This window comes from Aedes albopictus, chromosome 3 (assembly GCF_035046485.1).
Source record: "Aedes albopictus strain Foshan chromosome 3, AalbF5, whole genome shotgun sequence".
Taxonomy (NCBI): domain Eukaryota; kingdom Metazoa; phylum Arthropoda; class Insecta; order Diptera; family Culicidae; genus Aedes; species Aedes albopictus.
Window position 1 is genome coordinate 56,607,130 of NC_085138.1, and position 13,709 is coordinate 56,620,838.

The 13,709-nt window shown below is 38.1% G+C and overlaps 1 protein-coding gene across 1 annotated transcript in view; it reads left to right on the forward strand.

Moving 5' to 3' along the window:
- Positions 1-6,967: 6,967 nt before the first annotated feature.
- The window catches only part of LOC109411339 (uncharacterized), a 195,654-nt gene continuing 188,912 nt past the window's right edge, over positions 6,968-13,709 (forward strand). The window contains exon 1 of the mRNA XM_062856543.1: positions 6,968-7,744. Within this exon, the coding sequence (XP_062712527.1) occupies positions 7,742-7,744 (3 nt within the window). The 5' untranslated portion in view covers positions 6,968-7,741. The remainder of the gene's footprint in view (positions 7,745-13,709) is intronic.

A 13,709-nucleotide genomic window follows, 5' to 3' on the forward strand; every position in this document is an offset into this window, starting at 1 on the left:
GGGTTTGGTGGCCAAAATAAAAACAGGTGAATGATAGGTTAATGTCGGGTATGACGTCATCAATGGTGGTAAAAGCTTTAAACCTGCAACACCACATGTTATGCTTCCTAACTGGGGCTCAAGAACGATTAAAAATCCCTGAAGGTATTTTTTAAAGAAATCCAGTGAGATTCCTGAAGGAATTTCTGAAAAAAATCTGAAAAAAATTCTGTAGGGATACCGGTGAAAACTTCTTGGGGGGTGCTTGGTGGAATTCCATGAGAGTTTTTTGAGAAACTTTAGTAGAGTTCTTGAAAAAAAAAAACCGGATTAATCCACCTAGTGGTGATCTCGCCGAATATGCACTCATGATTTTTCCGTCGAAAAGTTCCTGAATCCAGTGAATACTTTATTTATAAAAGCAAGAATTTTATCCTAGCCATCATCGAAACGAAGAAAGTTATTGATGACACATATTCCGACGTTATGTTCAACGTATCAAGAGCTGAAAAATATCAGACTTTTTAGATGACTGCTTGACCACCTTATCTATCACTACTGGAGGCCGATCAATATCAAGACGATAATACAGGTCGGACTCGATTATCCGGAGTCGGGTGCTGGCGTTTCCCAAAATAATATCTCGCAAACGGAATGTTGTGAGAAGCTTAAATATTGACAATATTGGTTTAACAAAATGTCAAAATTTCAGCTTTATAGAGCATTCTGTTCTCCAGATATATGTTTGAGAAGCATTAGAACAAGCTAAAATGCAACTTTTTTTTTGCAGTTTTTGACAAAAAAAAAATCCGCATTTTTGTCTAGTCGTCTGAGCCGATTTTCTTTCTAACCATCCATCAGGTTATCAAAAAAGTTCCGATTTGATGCTGGAACTGGTTCTGGAACATTACCAGTTGTTTCAAATATGGACCAAGACTGTATTCTTACTAACCGTTCATTTGGTTATCGAGAAAACACTATTTGATGTGCCGAATGCATGGGTTTGGTTCCATTTCACATTTTATCACTTCCTGTAGGATGCCCCGAGTTTCAGGGCAGTACGTATTATCTCAAATATGAGTATGTATAGACTAGACTAGACTAGACTAGACTAGACTAGTACGTATTCTCTCAAATATGGTCTAAGACTAGTTTCCAACTGTTCATCAGGTTTCAGAAAAAGCTGTGTACTGCCAGTGTGCTGGAAGCATGGTAGAAAAACTGTCAAATCGTATGCAAAAAACGTTAATTATTGAAAAAAGGGAAACTCTGGTGGAACGTAAGTAAATATAAATCAAGAATAGTTTGGCTAGGTTTGTGTTTACTCAATGTTTATTTCATGTAAACAGCATGCCTTCTTCACTGAGAAAAGTCGATTTTACTTCCACAAAGAGCCATCTGTTATATTTTTATATTTTTTCTGGCGGGATATTCAGAATCGGTAATAAAATACTATTAATTGTTTCGAATGTGATCTGAGGCTCGCAAACCGTTCATCAGGTCATCGAAAAGTCGCAATTTGATGTGTCGCATGCATGGGTTTAATTCTCTTTTGCATTTGACCACTTCCGGTGGGACACCCGGAATCGGTTCCGGGACAAGTTTTCCCAAATATGGTCTGCAACTATTTTCTTGCTTATCATACATCAGGTTACCAAAAGAGCCGCGATTTGATATGTCGCACTTGGTTCACTTTTATATTCTGCCACTTTCGGCGAGACACCCGGAACCAATTCCGAACCATTACCGGTCGTAGATGTGGTCCTATTGCACCTAGTGAGCCTATTTTCCTGCTTACTGTTCATCAGGTTATCAAAAAAGCCGCTATTTAATGTGTCGCACGCATGAGGTTGGTGCACTTTTGTATTTGTACATTTCCGACGGGACCGGTTCAGGAACACCACCGATTCAGAAATGGTCTTAGACTATTTGCTTGCTTAACGTTCATCAGGTTATCGAAAAATCTGTTATTTGATGTGTCGCATGCATAGGTTTGTTTTACTTTTATATTTGGCCACTTCCAGCGAGACACCCGGAACAGGTTCCGGACTAGGGGCGGGACCTAGGGCGGGACAGCTTCTAATACCGTCTCTAATACTGACTAATAATCATTAATGTCCTAATCTTCACCATCCACTTATACATTTTTTGGGTAGTATGTCATGACTTTTCATGCAACAAGCAACTGTCATGAAGACGCGAAGTGGAAGTACGGTTCGTCCATGATGTTTATACAATTCGTTCGATTGAAAATCTAATATCACTATTGATTTTTTTAGATGTGAAAATATGCTCTGATAGTGTGACGTCGGTTTGGTTCACTTTTATATTTGGCCACTTCCGGAGGGACACCTGGAACCGGTTCCAGAGCACTAGCGGGTCAGATATGGTCTGAGACTATTTTCGAGCTAGCCTTTCATCAGGTTATTGAAAATGCCGCAGTTTGATGTGTCGCATGTATGAGTTTGTTGCATTTTCATGTCTAGCCCCTTTCAGATGTACCGGGTCGGAACATCTAAATGGCCATAACTCCGGCACGGCTGGACCGATCCGATCAATTATTAATAGGATACAATGGGAGCAGATTCCACGTCGAATGAATCATCGATCATTGAAATCGGATGAGGTTTACAGCCAAAAAGTGATGTGAGTTTTTTTTGTCCACACACATACACACATACACAGCCTAGGATGGGTCAACAAAGTCGTTTTTTTGGAAAAAAAGCTTTTTCGATTTCTTTTAGCGTTCAAAACAATTGTGCAAAATTTGGGAGCGTTTGGTTGCACCCCCGTATTCCGCATTGAAAGTAAAATTTGTATGGGATCCAGTATGGGCAAACGTGCTTTTTTGCATTTTTCTCATAAATTGAAATATTTTGTCTAAAACGATCTAACTAATTAGACGTTAAAGTATAGCCTAGCATTTGCCGAAGACCGCAAAGTGATCCGACGCTTGTGAAAAAAGTTATAACGTTCAGATTGTCTGGTGGTGCCTAACTTTTAACATGTAAAGGAATAACATCAATAATAAAATTTCAACTTTTGGCCTAAGTTACCAAGCTAATAACTTTTTTCACAAGTGTTGGATCACTTTGTGGTCTTCGGCAAAGTTTTTTGGTATACCCCTGGTCAGGCCAGGTCATTACACGAATGCCACAATAATGGTAAAGTGTCGTTAATAAATAGTAATAATAATAACATACACACATACACACACAGGCATCACCTCAATTCGTCGAGCTAAGTTGATGTTACTGGACTCTCCAGGCCTTCTATCAAAAAGTCATTTTTGGAATGAACATATAGTCTTCCCAGTTCACTTAGTGTACGAAAAAGGCAAAACCATAAATATCCTGGAGCAATTTCTTCAAAAATATCAGGTGGAATTCATAAAATCTCTTGAGAAGTTCCCAATAGAATTGCTATTTCTGGATTATTTTTTTTAATACTTAGATCATTTCCTAGAGGTAATCTTGGGAGAAATTCTGGAGCTTTTTTAATAGTGCCAGAACACTTGCAGGAGTCTTCGAAATAATTGTAGTAATTGGTGGAGACATTCCTGCGGATATTACAATTGAATCTTTGGAGAAATTCTCGAGGAAATCTCTAGAGGTGTTCGTGAAGAAGTACCTGTATGAATCCCTTAAACACCGGTATATTTTTCTGAAAGCAATTTCTACCTGAAAGTGTTTCCGAAATAATCTTAAAAAAACCTGAATGCGGAGATGACCCTACTTCTGGCTACAACTTCTGGATCATTAGAGATAAATTTGCAAGTATCCCTGAAAAAACTTCTAATTTCTGAATAATTTTTAAAGAAAACATTGAAATTTTCTTCTTTAAATAAATCTCTGGATTTTTTTTTTCAGAAATATCCTATAGATTGTCCTAAGTAATCCATGAAAATAAATTAAAAGCAATTTTAGAAGATGTTCAAAAGAAACTGTTTGCGAAGTTTCTGAAGGAATCTAGAGCTTTTGATTTTCCAAAACAATTCGCTGGAAGTATTTTCCTAAAGAATCTCAAAAAAGATGACTGAAACAAACCATGGATTAATTTCTAAGGTTACTCATGGACATCCGGAATCCTTTCTGTAAGTAATGCATGGATGATTTTATAAAAGCATCCCTGGGTAACATATATTCTGCTTTATCGACTGGATTTATTCACAACTTAATAATTTTATGGCTTAACTGGTCATTTCCTACTCACAGAGTGTTACGGAGTAGAGATAGAAGAGGATAATGAAATGATAGATATGATAGTATTCACTAGGATGCGAACAAGTGTGGAAATTTATAGAAGGTGAAATTAGGCATGAAGACCATGTATCTAACAAATGCATTGAGTGCGTAAAGCTTTTGCCGTACGACCTGGAGTAGATCGGCTTGGTTGATGGTTCATACCATTATACCAAGACTGGCATACCTTTGGTAACTTCCTGAAGGAATCCTTGGAAGATTTCCTGAATACAATCCCGGAAGACTTTCCAAAGGAATCCATAGAACAAATTCGGAATTATGGAAAAAATCATAAAAAAAGTATTAGATTCTGGATGAATCTTTAGAGAAATTCAAGGGAAATTATGAATGATTCTGTGGATTTTCTAAAGAAATCTCTAGAAGAAATCTATTCAAATTTGGAAGAATTTCTAAAGGAATTACTGAAAGAAATTCTGAAAAATCCCTGGGAAATGTTCCAAACAAACATATGATGGATTTTTTTTAAATTCTTGAATGGTTTTCTAAATAAATCCTTCAAGAAATTTCTGGAGGAATCTCTCGAATAATTTCTGAAAAAAAATCTAAGGGTTTGCTGATAAAAATAATGAAAATTCTGAAGCAATCCTGCAAGATTTTCTTAAATGAACCAATGAGAATTTTTTTTTTGAAGAACCTATCAAAGAATTTTGCTGTACAAGAGTAGAACAAACAACTGTGAAGCAAACTTTAGCTTAAGAAACTATTATTAAGGTACCTAGTTGTGTTTCTTCTATTCTGGAATATCTTATCGAATTTCCGAAGAAAATTATCCAGAAATTTTCGTTCGAATAGATTTTTCTATGAAAGAATATGTAAAATAATTCCTGGAAAATGGTAAAAGAAATGTTGAAGGAATCTTCGGAGGAATAACTGAATTTTAAAAGAATTCTAGAAGAATTTCCGAAGACATCACAGGACGATTTTCTATAAGAATCCCTTCTGTGGATTTTTTATAGAATCCCTGGGAGTTGTTACAATATTACATAGTTTTGGATACTACCAGGAACGGCTTCTTCTGAGGATGTGTGGGAATGACCACATTAACTTGACCAAATAAATTGTACTACTGTTGTATATTGGCACAGACACAGAGAACAGACATCCAGGCTAGAACAAATTTCATTCGGAAAGTTGTGTAAGGATTTGAATCTTTACTTGAGTAAGGTTGCAAACCAATACACGATGACAACACTAACGCCACCAAACACCATATTGCCACAGTCAGTGGTGAATTGAAACATTTCAAGTGGTGAATTAAATTAGTATGGGAAATTAACCTATTGCAGCGCCACGCTATTGCCACTTGTGTTGCCGATTTCAAATGGCCGTTAAATTCCTTACACAGTTTCGGAACTGGACTTGGATGTCTGTTCTCTGTGGCACAGAGAACAGACATCCAGGCTAGAACAAATTTCATTCGGAAAGTTGTGTAAGGATTTGAATCTTTACTTGAGTAAGGTTGCAAACCAATACACGATGACAACACTAACGCCACCAAACACCATATTGCCACAGTCAGTGGTGAATTGAAACATTTCAAGTGGTGAATTAAATTAGTATGGGAAATTAACCTATTGCAGCGCCACGCTATTGCCACTTGTGTTGCCGATTTCAAATGGCCGTTAAATTCCTTACACAGTTTCGGAACTGGACTTGGATGTCTGTTCTCTGTGATATTGGTGACAAATACCTTCAGAATTCTGACAGGAAATCTAAAAAATCATTAAAGGCGACGTTGTCGTAGCTACTCGCCGTTTTATCCTATGCTCAGAGGCTTGTAGTACCCATCATTATCTGCAATGATTCGTTTTTATGTACCGCTGTTTATAGGCAATCAGCTCGTGGATTTCCTCTGGGAATTCTTTATTCAGTGGTATGTTAACAAGACTCGGAATAGTTGTCCGCTTCTTTGTCTGTCGTTTCAAATTCGATCGTAGACATCTAATTTTCAAACGTTAACAACCCGTTTCCTTTAGTAGCTTTTCTAAGGTGTACTTACCTACAGTTTCAATGTTTTTCAAATGATTGGTTAGAATGCCTTATTTGTCTAAGAAATCATTTGAACTTCAAACTTGTCTTCCCCAATCGAACATCGACCAATTTCCTGTTAGCAACCGAACTACATACTTCAACTCAAGCATTCCTCCAAAAAGAACACCCACCCGGATGTGCTCCGCATGACATTCAATCGGTCTCCTCCGTTACATAACCACCATAACAAGTCGGCAACTCTCCGGCGAACGTCGCGCCACTCGGTTCGAGCGCATTTTATGTTCTCGCAGAGTCGCGGGTTAATTTAATCCTAATTAAGTGCTTTCATGCACCGCCTACAGGTCATTCCGAGAGCTCCGATGGTCCGCGCCGTTTTATTACCGACCGGCCATCTCACGTGCGATCACTGGCGGCGACGCGACGCACGTTGCGACGCTCTCGGATGAACTTCTCTTCCGTGCGCAGCGGTGGTGAGTTCGTTGCTTTTTCACCACTTCAACTCTCCGACGCGACGACGATGGCAACGGCACGGCGTCGCGCCGACGATCCCATACGGAATGAACACCCTGCGCGCCTGCTGTTGTGGAAGCGCACGCGGATGCTGATCACGTTTTTCGATGCGCAGGCACATTTCACTCTCACTCTCGTTGGTGCTCAAATTCCCGCGTGCGCGGCTGATGTAGCACCAAGCGACGAACCCTTTCAACCGTGTGTGCGCACCCAGCAAAGTTTCGGCGGAGTGGGATCCTCTCTCTGTGGTCCGGTCACCTCGCCGTCAGACGAGGGCTTCTGTTTCTTCTGCGGCTGGCTGGTGGGTTTTTGTCTCTCTGCGGATCGTCGACGGGAAAGATCCCAAACTTGATCTGTATAATAGCGTTGTGCGGGTTAAATTTTGAAGGCATTTAGCAAATTAACGTCGAACCCGTCAGGTGGTTTTCGGATAGCGCGTTTCACTTTTGGAAGTGTCATTTCGTTCTTTTTTTATTTTTTTCGATTGCTCGGTCGCTTTTCGGTGAAAGCCGGTTCTCTCGGTTCGACGGCATTCTGGTACCTGTGAACAAGCTGGTTGGTGGTGAACTAGGAAAAAAAAGCGTGGAAATCCTTCCGAACAGGAAGAAGACCCAAGGATATAAAGTGGAATCGGTGCGTGCATGGAATACGAAATCCGTGAAAAAGTAGAAAGGATCGGTGGAATTTAAAACGATTACCTGTTGTTGTTTTTGCTTGGGCTCTTGAGTCGAGCATAGGCGGCAGAACGAAGAAAACGACGATTGTGGGATTGTGTGAAAGTGCCTTTAACGATTCCCACGGATCCCGAAGGGAACCCAACCAAACCTCGAAGTGGGATTTTGAACAAGCGAGAATTTATCGGAAAAGTGTGCGAGTAAAGTGAAAGAGCATATACATTAGGGCGGCTGAGGATTTCCCGCGCACCGTTGGAGAAGGAGGCTCGGAGATACAAGAGAAAAAGGAGACACTCGTCGCAAGGATAAATTTTGCAAATCGAAATGGTAAGTGAAAAAGTATTCGGAGGAAAATGTGTGCCGGGGGTGTGGATTGTTTGCTTATTTCCGGTAAACGATTCTGCGAAGGCTGGCAATCTGTGATTTGGGTGGGTGAGAGAGTGGTGACATGGGGTGTGATAAAGACCGATAGAACTGTGAGTTTTTTTCTGACTGAAGAAAGTGATGTTAGTTGTGCTTCGAAGTGTGAAATTTATTGCTATTTAACGATCTGAATTTTTCGTGTGGAATTGTGCAGGGGCGTCAAAGTATGGACAATATTGTTTGCGAACGAAAGGACTGTAGATTTCAGAACATTGTGTGGAATCTCCATAGATACAGTTCATTTATTTCTACGTGACATGTACTGAAGTTGATTAGTGAAAGAATGGATGAAATTAAAACATGATTTATCGTGTACGATTTAATGAAAAGAGTGGCCTTCCATGGATATAAAGCTCTCACTTATGAACTGTGAAATTACTCATAGAACCCTGTGCTGTAAAGTAGGTTCTGTTACATTTGAGACGTAACCCCGAATAGAAGATGAAAAGTCCTTTACCCGAATATGAAAACCGAAATACTGGGAAAACCCATCCAGGGGCAAGAAGAAAAGTCATTATCTATTGTGGACTCAACATGACACTATGTTTGACGATTTGTTTCGCTCATTCGATAAAGATACTGCGGAAGCGACCTATGCATTCGAAATGGCAGTTAACCGTTTTGGAGATGTTTTTTGCAGAGGTAGTCTTTGATGGGATTTATGGAGACCATCGACATTTTCGATAAAACTTCAGGAAACATTATGAGATTTCAGAAATTAGTGGAAATAATGTAACGATTTGCTCCAACGGCACTATTTATAAAATTTTATACAATATTCTTTGTGATCTTTTTTATTGTGCCATGGAAATTAGTAGCACTTATGTTCATAAAGATTTCCAAAAACTCATATAAAAACTTCTAAAGTCCATTAGAAACCATTTCACGATTCCCGTCAAAAATCCTCCAGAAATTTCAATAGAATCTCTTCAATTTTCTTAGAAAAGTATGATTCAGTCGAAAATTCAGCCACGAAACTTGCAAACATTTTTCAACAAAGTCCATTAATAATTGTTCGTAAATAACTGCAGTAGCTCATCAATTAAGCCACAGACATGTGAATTGTAACTTGCGGAGTCGTATAAGGGATTTACAATACATTTTCAGCTTACAGTATTACTTACTAGAAATGTTATAGTAGTTTATGCTGAGATTTATTCGGTAGACTTACTGCTATGATTTCTTCGAAAGTTGCTGCCGGGATTCTTCCAAGTTTCCTTCAGGAATATCTCCCGTTGTCAAGATTCCACCATAAGTTCATTCTCAAAGAGTTTCCATTGAAAAAATTTCAGCAATTAGTGGTGGGAAATTTTTGATGCGATTTCTCCAGGAATCTCTGCTGGTATCTTCATAGAGTTTCTGGCTGGTGTTTCTTCTGGAATTATTCCGGGGATTTCTATATATTTCACCACACAAATATTTCTCTAAGAGTTGTTCCAAGAATTTCTCCTGCGATTTCCAGTGTTTTTCTTGGGATTGCTTCAGGAACTTACTTACTTTTAGTCCTAAGCACCCACGGTGGTGCAGAGGACCGAATTGAAAGATCTCCATCCTGGACGATTGCCAGCCATCGCCTTGACCTGTGGCTAGGTAAAATTACTATTGACATGCTTTATTTTATTATTGATGCTGCGCCAAAATGAGCCTCTGGGTCTGCCTCTGCTGGGGTCTAATCTAAGGTACTCCTGCTGGAACTCTTGTTGATTTTCATTTTAACTATTTTTGTTTTAATTTTTTCCAGACATTTCAATAGAAACTTCTCAAGGGATATTTCCAAAAAAATGTAGGGATTTCTCCAGTAATATCTTCTTGAATAACTCCGTGGATTTACCCAGGAGCTAATCAAAGGGATTTTCCTGGGATTTGTTCGGGGATTCTTTAGGAATTTCTGCTGAAATTTATCGTAAAATAATGCTGGAATTTCTTAAGCGCATAAAGTGAAATCTCCATACAAATTGCTCAACTTTATTAGCTCTCCATTACTCTTATATTTCCTGTCCCTCGTTTGGAAGAACTACTCTTTATCTTTTGATTTCTAGTTTGGGCTAGCTAGATATATCGGAAATAAAAAAAATATAAGACAGATAAAACTTTTTCATGTTTAACGATGTTTGTCCACTTTTTGTTTAACTTGCTATGGTAAATCTCACATGCAATGTAAACAAAAGATAATTTACGCACATACAAGTATAAGTAATGGCTCAATTATCTCAACAGTTTACATCACATAAAATAAAGGCTAAACAGATGAAAAAAAATATGTAAAACTGTTATTGCCCAACAGCACAAATGTGCTGGTTCGTCACGAAAGGGAAATATGTAAATTAATCAGTTTTATACAGATCTTTTGGCTTTCTTTTAAGGAAAAACTGTCTTTTGGGTTACTAGAGTCAGTTGCATTCAGTTTTTCCTAATGAATTTTACAGATTTTTCATATGGGTTATTCTCGCTGAGACCGGCCCACTATTTACACCTTGTCTTCAAAAATGTTTAAGGTGGCGATTTTCTGAAAGCCCTCGCTAAAAAGTAAGAAAAATGCGTTTGGTTACTCAAATTGATGGACCCCCCGTTAGTTAGAGCTACAACCATTTTTGCAGACCCCACGATTTCGGTCAAATGGTGGCTCATTTAAAACGTTATAACTCGAAAACTTGTTCAAAAAGCACCTCAAAACGAATTGTTGTTGAAAAGAGGAAAGAAAGAGCTACTTTTTACATTAATAAAAAGTTGGGTCGGCCATATTGATTTTGGCCGCCATCTTGGATTTTTATACCAAAACATTTTTTTTTTCACCATGAGGGCAACCACCGATTTCCAAAATTTTTACATCAATTGAAAGCTGAGACATTTATACATAACATATCAAAAAATTAGAGATGCCTTTTTTCCTATCAAAAGTTATCTGCAGTTTTGATAATTAAGCCACGTTTTCTCCATACATTTCCATGCGCACCGGCAACGACATGCAACAGCATCCGAGTTTACGCCTGCATGTATACACAAAGGTGCCTGCCGCAAAATTTGGCCAAATCGGAGGTTCGTTTCCGTTTTTGACTGTTTCTCAATGATGCGGGCATTGTTTTCATAACTTTTATAGCGTTTTGAAAAGCTTAAACCTTCAGCTTTCCATTAGTGGACTCAGAATTTAAATTCGTGTTCGTAAACACTGTGAATTATCGTTGCATTTATGTAAACGGCCGGCATCGGGCCCAGTGCGCAAAAGTGGCATGATTTACAAAATGGCAGAATTTTGAAAGAAGAAAAATACATCTCTAATTTTTTTATATGTTATGTATAAATGTCTCAGCTTTCAATTGATGCAAAAATTTTGAAAATCGGTGGTTGCCCTCATGGTGAAAAAAATGTGTTAGTATTAAATTCCAAGATGGCGGCCAAAATCAATATGGCCGTCCAAACTTTTTATTATTTTAAAAAGTAGCTCTATCTTTCCTCTTTTCAACAACAGTTCGTTTTGAGGTGGTTTTTGGAGAAACTTTTGAGTTATAACGGTTCAATTGAGCCACCATTTGACCAAAATCGAGGGGTCTGCAAAAATTGTTGTGGCTCAAACTAACGGGGGGTCTATCAATTTGAGTAACCAAACGCATTTTTAGTATGGTGTTATCTTGTAATACGCCTGAGATATTCGCTCATACCCCCAATTAGGCGCAGTCTCTTAAACTCTGGGAATCCTACTATACAACTGCCGTATAACAGGAATAGGTGGTAATAGGTGACAGTATAGACCAGTGGTGCTCATCCTCCCGCCCGCGGGCCGCATGCGGCCCTCCAAGCCTTAAGATGCGGCCCGCGGAGTACTTTAAGACGAATCGAAATTTTTGAACGATTATTTGAAATAACTCGTTAAATTCATTAAGAAATCAAACAAAAAAAAAAATGCTGATCAATTTCACAGTGTTGAACACAAATTAAATGATAAATAAACAAAAAGAACAATCCGTTCTGGTAAGATTCGAAATCGCAACTCCGAAATATTTCGGTATTTCAGCTAAGTCAGTTCAGCTTATGAATAGTTATTTATAAGTGGTACGAATCAAATAAAAATTTGTTAAAAATGTAATCTTGAATCATTTAAAAATTAGTTGCAGTTTTTAAGTGCAGTCAATGCAACGCTGAGCAAATATTTCACATTTCGCCTTTCCGAAGAACATACAAACACAAAGCACGAAGTTTTTGACAAAATTCTCAACAAATCTCAACTTGGTTGTCAATATTGTTTCATTTTCACTGTTTGTTTTAATTTCTATTATAAGACTCACACATTTTTCGAAACAAAACTTACGAATCCAATTTGAATTGTCCAAGCGAATTCCTGCACGAGCTTAAAGAAAAAAAAATCAGCTGAGATTCATAAAGCGTCTCCTGTGCCCTTTTGGAGAAACTTTTGGATACATTTTTGGAGAAACTCCAGGAGAAAAATTTCAAGCAACTCTAAGTGAAATATATGGAGAAACTCAATGAGAATATATGGAGAAACTCAATGAGAAAGTTGTGGCGATACTGCATGGAAATTATAGGAGCATCCTAGAAAAATGTATTGGTGCCACTCTAACAGAAATTTCTTAAACAACTTTAGAATAAATTCCTCGAGAAACAAAAAGAGAATTTTCAGGAGTAACTACAAACAAGATTCCAGAACCAACTGCATCAAGACACAAAAGATGCCTAGAACACCTGAGGAAAATTTGAACAATAAATTTGAAGCAACTTATGCAGCAACTTTAGAAGATAATGAATGTTGAAGAAACTTCCGAAAACAATTGTTAAAAATCTAATTTTTGAAGAAATTTAATGATGAAGTATTGCATCAACATTAGAAGAGACTGCTGGAGCAACTACACAAGAAATTTCAGGAGAAAATCCAGCAATCCTTTTTGGAGCGATTCAAAAGAAATTCTTGTAAAAGCTGCTTTAAAAGTACTTGAAGTGGCTTCAAGGCAATTCTAGGGGCAACTTCTGAATTGTTTGTTTAAATTTCAATTTAAAGCTCAAACGTTTTTCTCAACCAAGCTTATGAATCTAAATTGAACAGTTCAGATTTTTTTTATCTGTATTAACGAGATTTTTAGCCCTAGGCTAGTTCATCTCGGGACCCACGCTTTACTTCCTTTCCGAAGGAAGAACTCACATTTTAGTGAGTTTGTCGGGAGTGGGATTCGATCCCAGGTCCTCGGCATGATAGTCAAGTGTTCTAACCATCACACCAGCTCCGCTCCACAGTTAATATTTTTAATAAATATGCTTTAGAATTGTTCTTTTTGTTATTTTTGTGCATCGATGTTTTATGCGGCCCGCAGGTCGATCCCGAATTGCAAATTTGGCCCGCAGTATCCTCCAGCCTGAGCACCACTGGTATAGACGGAAGCCACAGTAGTAGTTAGAATGCTTCTGGGGTTGCCGTACTACTGAACTTTTTCATACCTAGCGTTCAAACTTTTTTCATTATTCCGTTGAATAATAAGCTGCCAATTTCATGCACGTATATCAGAGATGATTAACAGTAGGTACTGAAAATGCAAATGTCAAAGTCATGCAGAAATGTAATGTTTTGCATAACAATATTTCAAATTGTGAGGTAAGGGTACTTTACTTATACCTGATGCAAATTTCTCAGCCATGTTAGTTCGATTGTCAAATTTTGCGGTTGAGCCGGAATGTTTGTCCAGACGAATTTGGAATCCCAAGTACTCGATCTCCGTTGAAACGGTAAATGGCAAGTGGTTTAGTAGCACAGTGCGTAAAAGATGAGAACTTGACCTATGGAATGAATATGAACATATTTAAGGAGAAAATAAATGAAAGTGTTACGTCGAAAGATTTGTGAAGAAATAAAATGCTCAATGCAAAT